Here is an 18,254-nt window from a genome sequence, read left to right as displayed (position 1 = left end):
TTGCCTCCGCAATTTTCCAATTTTCCAATCTACTTTGGCACTATTTTTCGAAGTGAGGAGGAGGGTGGGGAAGTGTGGGTGGACCACGACGCACAAGTTAAACCCCGTGTGTCCAGGGGGATGAAAACGCCTGCGCCGGTACGATCAATAAATACCCGAAGTCGAGGCCAAGAGGCCAGTAGCATACGGATTCGCGTTGAGTGAGCAGCGTTTACCTTAGCGAATCATTTTTAAGTGTTAAATTTTCCTTTAAACAGTATTTAATTGGGCGCTTGACGAGCGGCTCAATCATGCAACCACCACCGAGGAAAGTAAGGGATTATTTTATCAAAAGAGATATCTTCGTTAATTGAGCCCTCGTTTCATCGATTTTCGATCGCCTGCGAATGTCTGTTTCGTTCTCTCGTCGGTGGTTTATTTTATTTTACTCATCTCAATGTTATTTCGCGGGACAATCGATCTGATCAATGAATTGTTTAGACTAAACAGTTGATTGAAGTCTATTGATCTGTATTCTGATTGGAAATAAATGTCTGTCAGAGCGTAACGAGAGTGTTCACAATTCAGGAGAGTCTATACGTGGCCCACACTCACTACGACCTGGGAAAATCGATGAACACGAACGAGCTTACGGGCCTTTTTTTCACAGTGTCCTAAACGATCGAATGGATTTTATTAAAAATTTAATTTCCATCGATCCTGACGTACGAACATATTCAAGATTAATATTTGATAGTTAATGTTGAGAGGAGGACTTCCGGTGGTCGGATCAATCCATTAGCCCTCGCTAATTTATTTTCGACGGGTTTTTCGTTCACTCTGTTGAGTTAATTATTGTTCTGTGCCAGGGGAATTACGCGAAATTCTTGAAAAATGTACATACGGAGCAGGCGGCCAAATTGCAGGCGAAGAATCAACATGAGTGTGACCTATTAGAGGACATTCGGTGAGTCCCAGTTTAATTCATCGTCTAAATGGCATTCAAGAGATCTCATTAAATCGGTTACAGAAATTTCACATTAAAAAAATCGGCTATTGAGAAATCCTACTCAGAGGCACTGCTCAAAATATCCTCGGCGTATTTAAATAAGAAGATACCTAATATTCCGGACCTGAAGATCGATGGAGCTGAAGAGAAATGGTGATTTTTATGGGATTATTTTAATCCTCTTTTTGTTTGTATTACACTGGGAGAAAATACAGATTTCTAGGATCTAGTCCGGTCTTGTCACGAGCTTTTCCTTGATTGGATGCCAAAACGGCTTGAAAAATTGAGACCAACTGGGTCATTCTTGTGACCAGAATGTATAGTTTTCCGAATAATTTTTTTCGAATTTGTTGCGATGATCAAGATTGTAAAAATCTTGTCAATTAAATAGATTCTCACAGTTCTATGATCACTAATTAACACGAAGCAATTAATCATCCCGTTTCATTACAGAACAACTGAACACGGCTCATTTCATTAGATGGACAATTCATCACATGAATAATTCATCTTCACAATGAATGTGAAGAAAAGCAACACTTGGAATATTTAATCAATAGTCTAATTAACTTCCAGCTCCAACGGGAGGTAGTAAAGTTATTGTAATTACCCCGAAAATCAAATATGGAATTTCGACGATTCATGACGATTCATGACAGTAATTGTGAATTTCGTGTAATTCTTAATTACTTTCTAATTTGTCGAGTCTTTACAATGAGATGAGTTTAATGTCGTCAACCAAAATTGCAGAATTCATTTGCTATTAAATTATTCGAATGGTAATTTAAAGCCAGATGTTGTTGGTAAATATTCTCCGCAATGGAAATAGTATATTTCGACACGAGTGAGGAAAAGTGGTTTTATGATGCAAGTAAAATGCTACTTTACACCCATCGAGATGAAATAGACTGTTTATTATCAGGAATGACCATCAATCATTGGATTCTTCCATATTAACAGAATTTGAAGCTTACAATGATTAAGGTTTACATATAATCATCGAAATTAAAAAATAGTAAAATAATTAATGATTCAGTAGTGAAGTGGTAAACGGCGATAAGTCGTCTTATCTTCCAGTTGAGTTTTTGAGGAATATATCCGAATCTAAGGGAGATAGCGAAATTTTCGTAATTACGTTTGTTGTAGCACTCAATCGGTTCAACAAAAAAGGTTATAACAAAAATTTTGCTATCTTCCTTAGATTCCGAGATATTGATTGAAAACTGGTTAATAGTCAAAATTGACTCATCTCCTTTTACCACTTCACTACTGAATCTAGTGACTCAAAGTGTAGAGTAATATTAATACATTGACTAGTTCAAAATTTAACGGCAATTCTAATTTATGATTATGGCGATCTCTGTTTATTATACACACTGTTTCATTGTGCAGTTTCATCTCAGTTTTTATTGATTAATTATGATGAATTGTTCATGAGATAATTTTTACTGATGAATTGACCAGTAACATCACAATCCTGTGTTGGATACCAATGTTCACAATCTTGATCATTGATTGTTATGAACGCGAATTCGTTATTCGGAACACTATTGTTGTCACAAAATTAGCCCATTATTATGTCACAAAAATATCCCAATTTCCCTCAATCTTTGGAGGGAGTTCTGTGGCAAGAATTTTTTGCTCCTAGAAAATCTCTTTTCTTTCTCTCAGTGTGATCTAATGGGGATAATAATTCACATGGAAACAGGAATATGTGGAATGTGTGGCGAACTGTGCTGGAGGAAAATGAGAAACTGGCACGAGCACGTCTGGCAGCGGTTGAGGTATTCCAACAGCAGATTGCCGATGATGCTAAGGTCCTCAGAATGCACAAGATGCAGATATCGAAGAAGGCAATCGACCAATTGATGATAGTACAAAAGGAACTACAGATGTGCGTGCAGGACGTTGATAAAACGAAGAAATTGTATTTCGATGAGGAACACAGTGCTCATGATGTACGTGATAAGGCGAAAGATATTGAGGAAAAGTAAGTGAATGGGCTGATGAGAGCGAGAGGAATTTGAACAAAATGAAAACTAAATTTTTTATTTAATACATGAGTTTAAAACTGGTTAATTCACATGGTAATTAGACAAAATCTCCGCAGATTAAAGAAGAAAAAGGGTTCCTTCTTCCAGTCAATTACATCTTTACAAAAAAATAGCGCTAAGGTAATTAAAATTATTGGACAATACCAATTTCGTAGGAAAAATCGAGAACATTTGCTAAAAAAATCTATTTAATTTCTATTGAAAAAGTGTAGAAAATCTTGAGAATTTTTTGATTTTAAGATTTTGATTTTAATAGATTGAAAAAGTGTAGAAAATCTTGAGAATTTTTCAATAGAGAATGTTTTACAGCAAAAAATAAGACGAATTCAGTTTTTCTACATAAGTTATTCTGCCAAGATATTTTCTACAGGAATTCCTCCGATGTAATTTTCTAAGTTCTTCCGTTGTAATTTTTAAGAAGAAATCAAAAATAAAATAAAAAGCATTGAAAAAACTATGTCAAGGAAGTTCAATAGAAAATGCTTCAATAAATTGTATAGAGAAATTGAAACTTATTTTTTCTTTCAATGAAATAACTTCAATTCAGTATTTTCGATTGAAAAAAATGCGTAGGAATTTCATCAGTTGGATTCCCAATAGAAATCCAATAGAATTTCCCAGCGAATGCGCTGGATTTTTTCCAATAATTTATTTTTTCACTCATGAAGAAAATTGCGGAATTTAATTGAACGGATAATTGATTAACTAGCTAATTAATCAATCGGATTGCAAATCAGGTGACATCAAAGCGTGATGCACTAGATGAGAAGTCAACGGGTGCACGTAATGATTACTTGTTGAGTCTCGCAGCCGCCAACGCCCATCAAAATCGTTATTTCGCAATTGACCTGCAGAACACCATGCAGTATCTCGAACAGGGGGTGTATGACAAAGTACAGGAGTACTTGACCCTCATGGGACGCACTGAACTGTTGACTTGCATGGCAACGCAGAATAGCTTCACCACAATTCGGGATCAGGCACAGCAGGTGGGTTCTCAGTGTTTAATGTGGGATTTTCGATTTGAATCGATTGGAGTTCGGAAAGTTTCGGTGAATTATTCAAGTGGAAAAGTTCTGAGGATTTGTTGATTTTTCGATTTGCAGCTGACGAGGGAGTACAATATTCAGTGCTGCAACTTGTATTATCCGATGCTCAAACAACATATACAGTACGAATTTGAGCCGTGTGATAATGACCAAATTGACAGGTATGGAGAATATGATGTTTCGTAGTTTGGGTTTATCTTGCGAGGCGTATTCGGTAGAAAATTGTAATAGACGTGGAATTGTTAGTTTTACACCAATTCTATTGGAAAATTGTTTTAGAGGAATGTTCAATACAAAATGTGGTCTGAAACAATCGGAGGAATCTGATTCTTTTACCAAATTCATTCTGCTGAGATATTTTATATGTAAAAAAAAATTCTGGGCATCAATTTTCTAATTTTTCAAAATTATTAAACTAAAAAAAACCTAAGAAATTTAACCCGAGGAAGAACAAAAAGGAAAAATAAAAATAAAATAGAATTGCAAAGCAAATTCTGCTGAATTTTTTCTTTAAAATATTTTCCAGTGAACATTTTAAAATTAAACTTTATAAATCGTTATTGAAGACTATTTTCGATTTTGACGATTGAACATTTTCTATATAAATTTCCCGGTAAAATTTTTTCAAATTGATCAACCGATTTTTTTCTCCTCTCATTTAAAAATGAACAAAAAGAACTTCGAAAATTTAAACCGAGAAATTTCTGTAGAAAATATCTGACTAAGAATAGCTGTATAGAAACATCCAATTCCACTGTTGGGTTTCTGTAGAATATTTTTTATTCAACATTTCTATTGGAGAAAACGCGCTGCAAAGATGGGAAATTTGTCAATAGAATCGGCGAAAGACATTGAATTGCCCATAGAAGTTCTCCAGAAATCCAACTAAATTTTCTAGCGAATGCGCTACACTGTTAGAAGAAATTGAAATTTCACGGACAGTCGACTAGTAATTTTCAAGAGAGTGACATTAAATGCAATTTACACAAATAATGAAATTTCACATTTCACGGATAATTAAATGAAATTCAAAATTGTTGAGCAGCATTGAGACGAGAATTCCTGTTTATTTGAATTTTCACTAAAACCACAAATATTTACTGCCAATTTACGCTGAATTTTCAATTAATTGAAATTTAAGAATAAATTTACCGAAATTCTATTGATTTCCATTAATTTTGATGGAATAATTGACCTTAAATTTACAGTTTACTTTGATTTTTCCATGAAATTGTGAATTTTCCATGACAAAATTCGTTAAAATTTCAGTAGAACTATAATGTGATAGAAATTTCTAAAAATTGCCCGGAAATTTCTTTCATTGTCGAAAATTTTCAACAGTGTAGATTTTTCTGTAAATATCTTGCGCGTAAATTCTTTGCATCAATTTCATCACAACGGATTCTGGATAATGAACTTGATGCACTAGGGTAACCGCTGATCACTCCGCTGCGACGACACTCGGCAAAGAGGCCCGTCGTTGGTCACAAAGAATTGCTCGTGAAGTTGCAACGATTCGCGAGAGTAACCGTAAGCTTCAAGCACTTCAGCAACTCAAGGAGTCAGGACACAAGGTACCAACTGCCCATTTGAATCACTAATGCATCCCTCATGTAATTCATTGAATTCCAGAGCGACCCTAACGATCCCAATGGGCCCGATCTAGACACTAAGATCGACGAGCTTAAGCACACGGCGCGCCGAGCTGAGGTAATCGTCAATTTCTTTAAATAATTCACGAAAATCTAGGGTTCAGTCTTCAAACAGACCAGCTGATGAACATTAATTATTTCTGATCATTCGTTAGACCGCTAAAATGAAGGCCGAGGCGAGGATTGAGTGCTTACGAGCGGGGGGAGTGAATGTCGACGAGTTCCTCCAGGAGGCCGAGACACTCAGCGTCCAAGACATGCCGCGGTCAGCGAGTTCATTATCTGTAAGAACTGACGCTTCTGGTGCTGCGGTAATTACAATTTATTTATTGTTGAGTCTTCATTTTGAGAACTACGGGTAGTACTTTAGGAAAATGTCAGACAATATTATCAGTACGAGTAATCCTACTGGAAGGCAATGTATACCAGCTATGCTGTCTTTCTCAATTAATAATAATAATAATAATAATAATAATAATAATAATAATAATAATAATGTTGATGATAGAAGAAAAATCATAAAATAGTCGATTTCACTGAAAATGCAATGAAATTTTATAACTTACTGAAATTTTTATCTGGAAAGTTGACATTCCGTACCGAATAACGCGGAATTTTTAATTATTTGAAAATTCGAGAATATATTAACCTGAATTTTGCAAATTTTTTTTTACCTGCTTCAAAAATTCACTTTTTGAAACGTTTTAGTGTGCGTAAAGCCGTTGTTTTCCGCACGACGTGCGTAAAAACAACCGCATTACTCCCACTATCGTTCCGAACAGTGAATTCGACAGGTACCACAAAAAATTGGATGTGTTACCCGTGCGCGTGAAAAAGTGGAACTTTACGGACTAGTAACACAATATGCTATATTAATTTTGAGGAAATAGTTGAACTAAAACTTGGAGTTTCCATGATTTTTTTCTTAGACTTAGAATTTTTAATGACGAAATTCATTGAAATTTCTGTGGAACTGTCACTTTGTGAAAATTAAAAAAGAGGTATTGGAGATTTTGGTAAAAAATGTCTATCAGTGTACCCCTATATTACGAAGTTTTCAATCATTCAATTTATCAATTGAACAGTATCGTTCGTCACAAGGCTGAAAAAAAAAAAATTCGTAATACCGAATGTCTAAATAATACATTTCGTCATTAACCGAAAAAAACTTCTCTGGCGAATGAGTTTTGCTTTGAATTTGCTGCAGTCATATGAGCTAGAAAAGTTATTTTCCGGCTCTGTGACGAACAATGTTTTTTGTCATAACGGCCGTAGGCAGGAATTCACTGACACGAGTAAATTCAATTAGCTACAAAAAATATCGTCGTGAATTATCTCTCGAGGGACGCACTATCGAAATAATACCATATTAGAGGAGATGCAAAACCCCGACAAAGTGACTCCACTCAATGTGTCCATAATTATTCCAGGAACATCCGTCCTCGGACTCATTCTACGACAGTGACAACGATGCTGGTAGTGATCTGACGACGGTGGAGAGGCCAGGAAGTGGCAGGCATATGTCAGAACACCACGAGGACGATCAGAGGAATGAGAGAGAGAGGCACGATAGTGCAGAAGTCGATGGTAATTCTGCAGATTGCAGTGAATTAATCCCATAGGGGAGCCAATAAAATAATTTAAACTTTCTCTAGCTCTACTCGAACAAGAAAAACAGCGGATAGAGCAGATGGCAGCGGACTGGGACGACCCGACGTCAATAGACTGGGGAACAGACGACAAGGACGACACTGAAATTCCTGTATCTTCAGAAGCTATTACCACTGGCCAACAACCGCAGCTGTACAAGTGCACTGCGCTCTATTCGTACACAGTAAGTTACGTCCTTTATATTTTTCTGGAAGGAATCGTATACAAAAGAATTTCGTAGAGAAATCCCGTTCGCTAGAAAATCTTATCATGTTTTCGCCGATTCAATTGATAAATTTCGCTACTTTTAGGCTTCTTTTTTCTCATAAAAATGTGGAATCGAAAATATTTTATAGGAAGAATGGATAGAATTTGATTTTTCTGCATAACTTATTCGATGGAGACATTTTTTATAGAATTAATTTGTTTTTAATGAAGAGAAAAAATGGAGTGGACAAATCATGGCGAGGAATTTCGATAAAAAATTTTCATGGCTGGATTTTAGAGAAAATAGTGAATGAAATGGAAATTAACTCATTTGATCCATCATTGCACGTACAAAATTCCGTATAAAAAGCCAGCGCGTTCGCCAGAAAATTCTATTGGATATCTATAATTCAAATTAAGTTTTACACATTCCTCAATTTGCGGAAACGAGAGGACGAACGACTCAGTGGTAGAGCACTCGCCCGGATAGTGAAAGGTCGTGGGCTTTGATACCCACCCGAGTCAAATCTCGAGTACTTGCTCGTGCATTGATTATAAAAGAAAAATGGAATAAAATGAAAATGAAATAATTTGATCCATCATTTCACGTGTGAAATTCCATAGGAAAAACTAGCACATTCGCCATAAAATTCTATTTTTATAGAACTTCTATTGAGTTTTTCATCAGTTTTTTGCCGCTTCGATTGACAAATTCCGTAGATCTCTGCACGTTTTTCGAATGAAAGGTTCAATAGGAAATATTTCATACAGAAAATCGACGTATAATAAAAGCATACAATATTGGTGGTCTTGACAAGTTATTCTATTGAAATATTTTCCACAGTTTCTTTATTTTATTTTTTTAATGCGAGAATTAACAAATTAAGTGAGAAAAACTTTGAAAATTCACTGTGAGGAATTTGTATAGAAAAAGTGAAGTAGAATCAGCCAAAAACTAATAGAATTTCTGATAGAAATTCAATAGAATTTACGAGCAAATGCACCTCTCTTTCCTAGATTTTTTTTCACCCATGGATATCAAAGAAAATCCAAACGGAATGAACTTTAACACAGTGCAAACTTTAATGGTCTTTCGCAAATATTTATGAGCAGCTTGATCCATTATTTACCCTCCCGGAAAAACTTTCCTGGAGTAAATTCAATTCATTTGGAGAGGGAAAGGTCGCCCTCTGACATTTTCAAGAAGAAAAACCATTTCTTCTCGAATTATTAACTGCGAAATAAGCCGTTACTTCTTTTCCAAGTTATCAGTGAAATCGAAATTGCTGTTTTGCTCTATTCTGTTCTTTTCTGTTCTGTTATTAAAAGCTGGTGCAATAGCCACCACGTGCCACTGAGGGATTTCTCTCCTTTAATTGAAACCGCGATTTTCCAACTTTTAAGGCGCAAAATCCCGATGAACTATCGATCGTCGAGAGCGAGCAGTTGGAAGTAGTTGGTGAGGGCGATGGCGATGGCTGGCTTCGGGCTCGCAATTATCGGGGTGAAGAGGGCTTTGTACCACAAAATTACTTGGACGTCGAGAGAGAAACAGCAACTGCCACTGGGCTTGTTTCACATGGCCCAGGACTTGTCACTCAAATTTCTTTCTCCTCGGTTGATTACACCATTGATGATCATGATGCTGTCGATCCAGGTAATGTTAATTGATTCTCTGAGGATTTATTAATTGAGGAGGTTGAAGGACCTTTCACAGTTTCAGTACAGATTCGTGGGTTTTGAATTATCAAATCTCAAATTATAAGGGGTTTTATCAAGTAGTCATTTCGGATTTAAATTAATTAGACCGGACTTATCTTTCATATCATTCGCTTGCGAGAAGCTTCCTCTTCTTCATTCAAATTTCAAATCCATTAAATTTCATGCACTCATAAATGCATTATTAAAATGAATGATGTATAGAAACAAGAACTTAATGACAAACATGAATAATTAGAGAAAAATTCATGAATAATTTTTAACTTTTGATCAATTCTTCTTGAATTTTGCAAGTATTTTTCTAGAGTATCCAATTTCTTGATTCATTCAAGAAAATTTCAGTGGTGAAGCGGTAAATGGTTTAAGTCACTTTTGACTATTGACCAGTTTTTGATGAATATCTCAAAATCTAAGGGAGATGGCAAATTTTTTTATCTCACTTAGGTTCGGAGATATTTCTCAAAAACTCAACTGAGCCCTAAGTCGGCTTAAAGCGTTTTACCGCTTCACGACTGATTTATTCTAGCGTTTACGTATGAAAAAATCTAGTAGAAAAACCCAGCGTTTTCTCTCAGAAATTCTACTAAATTACTATTAAAACTCTCTGGAAATTCTATTGGAGTTCTATTGGAATTCCATTGAAAATCGTGTAACTTCGCCGTGAATTTTTCAATAAGTATATTTTTATACGAAAAAGTATATTGATTTCTCTATAACAATTCTTGGATATGAAATTCGGAAAAATCTAAATTTCTCAACTTTTTGTATCAAATATCTGTGAAAAATAGTGTATCATGTCATTAGGCAGAAATTTAACATTAAGAAATCCAAAAAAAGTCATGCAAGTTCCCCATTACCACAAAAACCGATAGAATTATTCAGCAGAACTTGACTAGAATCCTTATGCAGTTCCAATGGAAATCGAGTAGAATCCTCAAGAAAAAAAAACAATTTCATTACGAAGAAAATTTAGTCACGTAACACCAGTTGTCTTAATAATTTGAAATTACAAATGGAAACTGGAAAAAATCGTGTTTGTCATTCAGACGCACATCTCCACGCAGCCACAGTCAACCAAGCCCCCGCACAGCCAGATAATCTCACTCAAGCCCCCGAAGTATATTGCATTGCCCTATACGATTACGATGCCACGTGTGATGAAGAATTGACATTCCTCGAGGGGGATATACTGAGGGTTCTGAAGACCGAGCCACACGACGTGGACGACGGCTGGTGGGAGGGTGAACTGCGCGGTCAGACGGGTCTTTTTCCGTCTCTGGTCGTCGAACCGTGCGCCCCCGACGGCTCTCCATTGACCCCACAGGTGCTCCTATTTTTAAATCTGGATATTCTCTCCATTCGAGTGCCCCTCACTCATTAGTCATTGTGTCATTATCTCAGGAGGAGACAACACCCCCCAGTTCTGCACCCCCAGTCTTCACACCACCGGATGTACCGGAGTTCGTTCTCGCCGATGAGATAACACGAGCAATGTTCAATGGTAATTGAGAGTGACAAGGGGGAATCTTGATTTTTTTGAATATTTATAATCGTTGATCGAGATCTTTTTGATCTTCATTCAAGAACTCATGTTTGATTCAAGTTTATTCATGCTCTTAATGAAGTTTTATGCCTCCGGAATGCTAATTAATCATTATAAATCAAGGATTGACATTAGAGGAAGTAATTTTAATAACTGTCGTCAGGTGGGAAAACGTCATAAGTGGAATTCAAATTTTTTGTTTTGTGCATTAAGGTATATTCCTAGAAAACACGTTTTTCTCAAGATTGTCCCCGTGGTTTTCAAAGATAATGGTTATAATAGTTACCAGCTATTGAAAACATGATAACTTGCTGTATTACACAGTTTAAAAGAGAATAAATAATGAAGTGCGGGCTTCTAACACGTGAGGCATAGGCCAAACGGGGATGATGGGTCCCCCTGAACTCGATTTTTCCATCTTATGAGAATACGGCACTCACGATGTTCTTAAAAAACTAATCCGCGATAAAATGATACATTCCGAATCACTGTTAAAAATTTTTGTCTGAAATTTCTGGTACACTTTTTGAAAATTTTTATCGGATTTAATTACCACTGAAATTTCAAGGAAGTTTTTCATTGAAAATTTAGAATTCCGTGGAAAAATCAAAGAGAACTGTGAATTGCAGTTCCATTTTTCTCTGAAAATAAATAGAAAACGAGAAAATTCCGGTAAATATATTCTGGAATTTTCAGGACAGTGACAGTGAATGCGATTTAGGGGCAAAAAAATCACGTGAAAGTGCAGATTTCACTGAAAATTCTATGTAATTTGGCGCTGAATATTCATATTAGATTGGAAATTCAAATAAATTACGGAATTCTCGTGTTTATGCCGCTTAATACATTCTGGAATTTTACTAAATTTTCAAGGAAACCTGAAATTTCACGATTGTTTTCCCCCTAAATCGCATTCAGTGTCACAGTCCTGAAAATTAGTAAGCGACTGTCGAGGAATTTTCATTTTTTTCTAACAGTGAATTTTTTTGTTAAATTTCATCGTGAAAACGTTTCTAATTTAATTGAAAAAATTAATTAACAAATAATTTCTTATTTGATTCAATCAGTTATTGTCGCTTGCATCAACAACGCACAAGAATAGAAAAACAATGATTTATGAGAATGCAATAAATTAAGTTATTTAGAATTTTCATTGTCTTGGGATTATACCTTAACTCGAGAAAAATGTATTTCAGGAAAAAAAATTGTTTTTAATTTTCTCCCAAGTTCATTTTTCATCAAAACATGACGAGTAGAATTTAACGTTTTGGCTCATTCCGATTTTATTTTGAGAATGAGTGGTGACGCCAAACGTGTGAGACGCTTTTGATGTTTTCTTCGCGCGCGCAGAAACGTCACTCACGATCGTCGTTACAAAATAGTATTTTCCCGTTGCGATGGGATTTTTACCACACAACTGAAAAACTCCGTCACAATTGCCCGGGACAAGATTTTTGTGCAGTGATTTTCAATTTTCTGGCGGGGAATCGTGAGAAGCAGTACAGAAAAATATTCCTCGTCACTAGAGCGAAAAAATAACTTCTGGCAAATATATGTGAATGCAGAACTCGCCTTCGGCTCGTATTCGCCGGAAAATTATTTTTTCGTCGTCCTGGTGGCGAAAACTACTATTTGCGATTCTCTTCTAAAATCACTCATCGAAATAATTTCAGATTCATATTGAATAGCAAAACGTGACAAGTATAAATTGACATTTTCGTATATTGTGAATCATCCATAAAACGAGCGATGTTACAGGAAAATTTTGAGAACATTTTTTTTAGGTGAGATAAATCTCAACAAGGTCTTTTGCCATTCTCATTATCAATAGAATTGAACATTTTTATCAGTGGTGAATTATCTACAAACGAGTGATATGACGCGCAAATGTCAAAGGATTTATTCCAGCTGATAACATTTTCAATCAGGTGTCCGTTGTCATTTTCTTCTGAAACCACTCATCATCCAAATAATTTCAGTTTCACATTAAATAGCAAAATCTGCCAAGTAGAATTCAAAATATTTGTTCACTATGAATTTATTTTTAAAACGGCTGATTTCCCATGAGAATGTCAAACTCTTTCGGTACCTGACAGTAAAAGGTCGCAAGTAAAATTCACCATTTCCCTCAATAGAGGCTTCATCTAAAAAACGAGTGATGCATGAGACTGACTGACGCCAAAAAACTCTGTCACCATCGAAATAATGTCATATTCAAGACCCGAAGAACGAACCAATAAAATTGTTCAGTAGAACCCACCCCGTGCAATTAAACAAATAAAAAACTGATTGAAATCCCCAGAATCAGGCGACGAGAAGCCCCCACTGATAAACGGCGAGGCCCCCGACGGCTTCGCAATAAGCTTGCCGAAAACCCAGAAGGACCAATACGGTATGCAATTCAATGGTCCCCAGGCGGAGCCGCCAGGAATAATAGGTGAGTAAAATTCCCCCAGCCCCGCCAGCCTCCCCCATTTCTTGTGCCTCAAAAGAAATTCATAAATATGCTTATAAACCAATCTCATCGTGCAGTCGTACAAGTATCGGACGAATCAGGCGAACAGGTAAATTGCTGGTGTGATAATTAGTCTCGCATATGTAATATTAGAATCTCTAATAAAACATTTGCCGGAAAAAAGTCATTCGTAATTAAAACGTTGGGGCTAAAAAATTGATGAATAACTAATCACTGGATATTTTCTCATGCAAACAGGAAGGTGACGAGATCGACCGTGAAATTGCGCCTAAAACGAAGAAAGATATGAAGTCTGAAGGTCAGGATGATGATATTGGTTTGGGTGTTGCACAGATTGTGATAACAGCTGCAACACCTATGGAGGAAGTTGAACATCCATTTCCAGGTGTTGGTGAGGATGCCCCGGAGGATGTGGCTGAACCAACTGAGGAGCCAGAGAGTACAGAGTCTGAGATGGAGACTAAAGTCGAGATGAAGAGCGAAGAGGAGATAACTAAAGAGACGACTGATGACAACACCGAGGAAGTCGAGGAGAAATCAACGGCGGATGATTTACCAGCGGATTCAGCACCATTTCCGGTAAGCAGTAGTTCTGGATCTGATGGGGATTCAACATCAGGACCAAGTACAGCTGATAATTCACAGTCATTACCCTCACGTCGTACTGTTATCGAAATGCAGAATGATGTTGAAACGAGCGATGAACAGCCAGACATTATACCGGAGAAGATGCTTGTCGGTGGACGCGCCAGTATTCCAGATGAATTACAACCAGATCAGTTGGAAAAATTACAGAATCTCAAAGAATCAAATGCCTAGGATTGACTAGACCTCGGAGAAGATGAGTATCCTGCCTTAAATAACAAACTGGCTCTTCCGAAAAATCATCAAAATAAATTTCAGCATCTCTTGGATTTTTGGAAATCTCCGGAGGTTATTGGAAACAAAGACTAACGTAATATAACGATATTATTACCCTGGATAAATGGAAAATCGAAAAAACAGTCGATAATGACAATGAGATGTTTCGAAATGTTTTTTTCGAATTTATCCTCCCCTCTCAAATCCCTGTACTCATGCCATTGAAAATTCTGCGGGCCTGTAATCCATTGAACGATAATGAGATAAAAGAAACTCAACAACATTTGTCGACTAAAATTTTTATGTTGATATTGTTATGTACACAAATTTTTGCTAGGCTATATTATACTTTAGTGACTACTTAATACGGTATAAACGAAAAAATCGTTGCAATAATTTTGCAGTGTCACTCGCGAGGAACATTTAAAACTACAGCGAATAAAAAAGAAAGGAATTTGCGCGGTTACGAGGATAAATATACGGAAGGATTAACGAAGAAGAGTAAAAACTAACAAAAAAAGAGAAAATCTATTAATGTACAGTCATAAAAATAATAAAGTGAATTGTCGATACCTGTGTTAGACGATAAATGGCCTCGATAAATCATTGTGTCCATTGATCAATGTGTAATCAGAGAATAACAGAGACTGGTGTTGGATGTATAGAGATAATTATCATTAAATCCATCCCACGTTAATTAAAGCCATGGAGAAAATTGATATGAGTAATTAACATTTCCATAATCCCCCATACGCTCGCATTATTTCTCTGTCAGGTGGTTTCATCCCTTGATTATTTTTCTGTTCATTCGCATGGATGAAAAAAAGAGAAGTAGATGCATCCCTTGAAAAATAAGAGCTCGAGGCCCGGGGGGATTATCTTTCGAACGTTATCTCGATTGTTTGTTCACCTTCATAATCTATAATATATCATAATTTCCACTGACTCGAGGGCTATGTAAAACTGAGTGGCAATTGAAGAACACTTTAGATTATCAAATTGAAAAAAAAACAAACGACCAAGACCACATTCGAAAGATGATACACGTGAGCCTTAACTTTATGTATTTATTTCATTTCGATAAAAGGTAAACCCTGAAGCATTGACGTGTTCCCGGGAAATTGTGTAGACTCAGATTTTCTGATTGACATGAGTAATTACCATTTTGGTATTATAGCCAAAGAATCGATTAATAAGAAATTACGCGGTGAAATAGAAATTTTAACGTTTTAACAATTCCTCATACGCCGTCATTTCTCTGTTATATGACGTCATCTCTTAATTACTTTCATATACATTCGCATGGAAGAAAAAAACGCCAATTCATCCCTTAAAAAATAAGAGCTTAGCTCAATATATTTATTTCATTTCCATAAAAGGAAAAATAGTATCAAAAAATGTAACAATGCAATTTTCAACTGTATCTGTGAAATTCATGGCTGCATACGAAGGCCTCCATCGAGTCTGATGGTCTCTCCATTCATCATCGGGTTCAGGATGATAGACTCAACCAGCTGGGCATACTCATCAGGCTTTCCAAGCCGCTGGGGAAATGGAATGCTCTTAGCCAAGAAATTACGAACTTTGTCAGGTAAGCCCTGGAGCATTGGAGTCTCGAAGAGTCCAGGGGCAATTGTGCAGACTCTGATTCCCTGGGAGGAGAGGTCACGGGCAAGGGGCAGAGTCATGCCAACGACCCCAGCTTTGCTGGCTGAGTAGGCTGCCTGGCCAATCTGGCCATCGAAGGCTGCAACACTCGCGGTATTGACGATCACTCCACGTTGTCCATCCTCGTTGGGCGTGTTCGCGCCGATTAGTCCCACTGAAAGACGAATTACGTTGAATGTTCCAATTGTATTTATTTCAATGACTCGTGAGAATGTCTCCAAGTCGTGGCTGCAATTCTTCTTGAAGTTGTAGACTCGAATGGCTGCTGCTATGCCTGCAGCGTTCACCACTGCATCCAATCGGCCGAACTTCTCTTTTGCCATTTCCACGGCTTGAGTGACGTCTGCCTCGGATCTTACCTGGGAAATTGGTGCGTAATGGGATAAGACGATTTCAGTAGCAGAGCAATAAAACGGGATATACAGGGTGACGTCAGGGTGACCGATAGCCGTTTGCCCCGCACATGAAAAAATCAGGGATGAAAAAATTTAAGTAAAAAACCTAGCGAATTCGTTAGAAAATTCTATTGGATTTCTATTGAACTTTCTATCAGTTTTTAACCGATTCTACTGAAATGCCGAAATGATTTCTATTGAACTTTCTGTTCGTTTTTAACCGATTCTATTGAAATGTTCAATGGAAAATAGTCAGAAGGTCTATTGACAGTTTGTCTAATCTATTGAAATTATCGGGGAGATACTGACTTAATTGGACGGCGATATATCGACAATTTTAAGGGGTCCCTCAACATTGACAGGTTTGTTGATTTGTGAGGGTCAAGCTGTCAGGGCGACGTCATTAGAAACTTCGGGAGAATATAGAATAGAAAATCAGGAATTCAGTGGCACAAAAATTATTAAATTCCGATAGTGGACTATCAAATGGTGAATGTTAAAATTTTCCGATGCTCAGAAAATGTTAATGCTTCACGCTCTGATTTCCTGTCGCCATGATTGCAAACGATGAGGCAGCTGTCAATGGGACTTGATATGACAGTCAATATCGCTCTTCATGGTGATAAAATTATCGATTTGATTGCTGCAATGAACATGGGAATTTTCAAAGAAATATCATATTCTCATGATTATTTCTATAAAATAATGTCTATTGAACATCTTCTATCGAAACTAATAGATTTTTCAATAGAGGTTCACAGACATCCAATAGAATTTCCTAGCTATTCCCCTGAAAATCAACCCATTTGACGACTCCTCATTCATTTCATAATTTTACCATTTTCGTTTCAGTTCAATTGAGCTTCAATCTCGTATCTATTAGGAAAAGTGGTATTTCTTACGTCCACGGGGGTGAACACAGCATTTTCTCCAAGCTCAGCCGCAACCTCCTTGCCCTTAGACACTGGTAAATCAGCAATGATAACTTTTGCTCCATTTCTCACAAATCGCTCGACTGTGCCACGACCAAGGCCGGATGCACCTCCCGTAACCAGTGCCACTACGTTCTATAAAATGAAATCATGAGTGAAAATAAATGAATATGCATGACACGAAAAAACGTTAAAATCCCATAACACGTACAACCCGTATTGACCTTTGATCCGCGTTATAAAGTGCCTTATCAAGGATTTTTTACATTTTCATTAATGGGAGATACATAGAACATGTGCTTGAAAAAAAAAACGACATAATTACCTTCAACATTGTAGACGAGATTTAATGAGGATCTATCAGTACGACGAAAAAATGGAATCACTTCCTTAAATTATTCTTAAGGATGACAGCGCACTATGAATCGGAGCAAGTAGAAGGGTAATACTGGTGTGCGACGACTAGCTCATGCATGAACTTTGCTTCTTCTTCTACTTTCTTGTGCTCCTTGCGCAACTCGCTTTAGTAGGCTCGGTAATTCAACCAATTTCAATGGACTTTGCACTCCAGATTTTTTTTTGTTGATTGTCGCGGGTGGCGCCCTCCAACATACAACACGCACGCGTTCATTGTCGCACGAAAATTTGAATGACGTCAATTATCATCCGTAGGGTAGGAGGAAAAAAGTAGAAAGATCTTGCCGATTTTTTGCCACTAGTTTTGTTGCAATCCTTGGCGACAAATACTTGACTGTCACTTTTTGTATCGCAGTTTGACTTTTTACACATAAAATGATAATTAATGGACACACGTCAATTCTTCACAACAGTCGTGGATTCCTTCCCGAATGAACAAGTTTGATAGAAAAACCTTGCGGATTTCTATTGAACTTTCTATTAGTTTTTGGTCGATTCTAGTGAAATGTTCAGTAGAAAATATTCTATAGAAGAAGTCAAATGAATTCGATTTTTTTATATAACTTGTCAATGTCCTCGTCCTTAATTTTTCAAGTTTTTTGTTCAATTTTCTTGATGAAAAGAAAAAAGGAAAATAGAATGA

General features: G+C 36.7%; 2 protein-coding genes across 6 annotated transcripts; one reads left to right on the top strand and one right to left on the bottom strand.

Moving 5' to 3' along the window:
* The first annotated feature begins 198 nt into the window (after window positions 1–198).
* On the top strand, window positions 199–14,901 carry LOC107047496 (protein nervous wreck). 5 transcript variants are annotated; one of them, XM_015270270.1, is made up of 19 exons: window positions 199–311; window positions 849–946; window positions 1,010–1,141; window positions 2,697–2,978; window positions 3,099–3,162; window positions 3,780–4,031; window positions 4,149–4,252; window positions 5,521–5,665; window positions 5,724–5,801; window positions 5,899–6,054; window positions 7,174–7,330; window positions 7,399–7,577; window positions 9,005–9,257; window positions 10,366–10,643; window positions 10,721–10,820; window positions 13,165–13,299; window positions 13,395–13,426; window positions 13,576–13,636; window positions 13,724–14,901. In XM_015270270.1, exons 1-19 carry the CDS (start codon window positions 291–293, stop codon window positions 14,155–14,157), a joined length of 2,961 nt encoding a protein of 986 aa, XP_015125756.1. In that variant the 5' UTR covers window positions 199–290; the 3' UTR covers window positions 14,158–14,901. The 5 variants fall into 5 exon arrangements, with proteins under 5 accessions (XP_015125756.1, XP_015125762.1, XP_015125755.1 ...); XM_015270276.1 differs by having other exon boundaries at window positions 13,576–13,917; window positions 14,020–14,901; XM_015270269.1 differs by having other exon boundaries at window positions 13,576–14,901.
* A 620-nt stretch (window positions 14,902–15,521) lies between these two features.
* LOC107047511 (3-hydroxyacyl-CoA dehydrogenase type-2) lies at window positions 15,522–17,752 on the bottom strand. Its single transcript, XM_015270287.1, has 3 exons — window positions 17,520–17,752; window positions 17,165–17,329; window positions 15,522–16,226 (listed from the first exon to the last, which is right to left on the bottom strand). Exons 1-3 carry the CDS (start codon window positions 17,526–17,528, stop codon window positions 15,633–15,635), a joined length of 768 nt encoding a protein of 255 aa, XP_015125773.1. The 5' UTR covers window positions 17,529–17,752; the 3' UTR covers window positions 15,522–15,632.
* Window positions 17,753–18,254: the final 502 nt, after the last annotated feature.

This window comes from Diachasma alloeum, unplaced genomic scaffold (assembly GCF_001412515.2).
Source record: "Diachasma alloeum isolate Michigan unplaced genomic scaffold, Dall2.0 Dall_scaffold_00183, whole genome shotgun sequence".
In the NCBI taxonomy this organism is placed as follows: domain Eukaryota; kingdom Metazoa; phylum Arthropoda; class Insecta; order Hymenoptera; family Braconidae; genus Diachasma; species Diachasma alloeum.
This window is presented reverse-complemented; position numbering and strand designations above follow the sequence as displayed.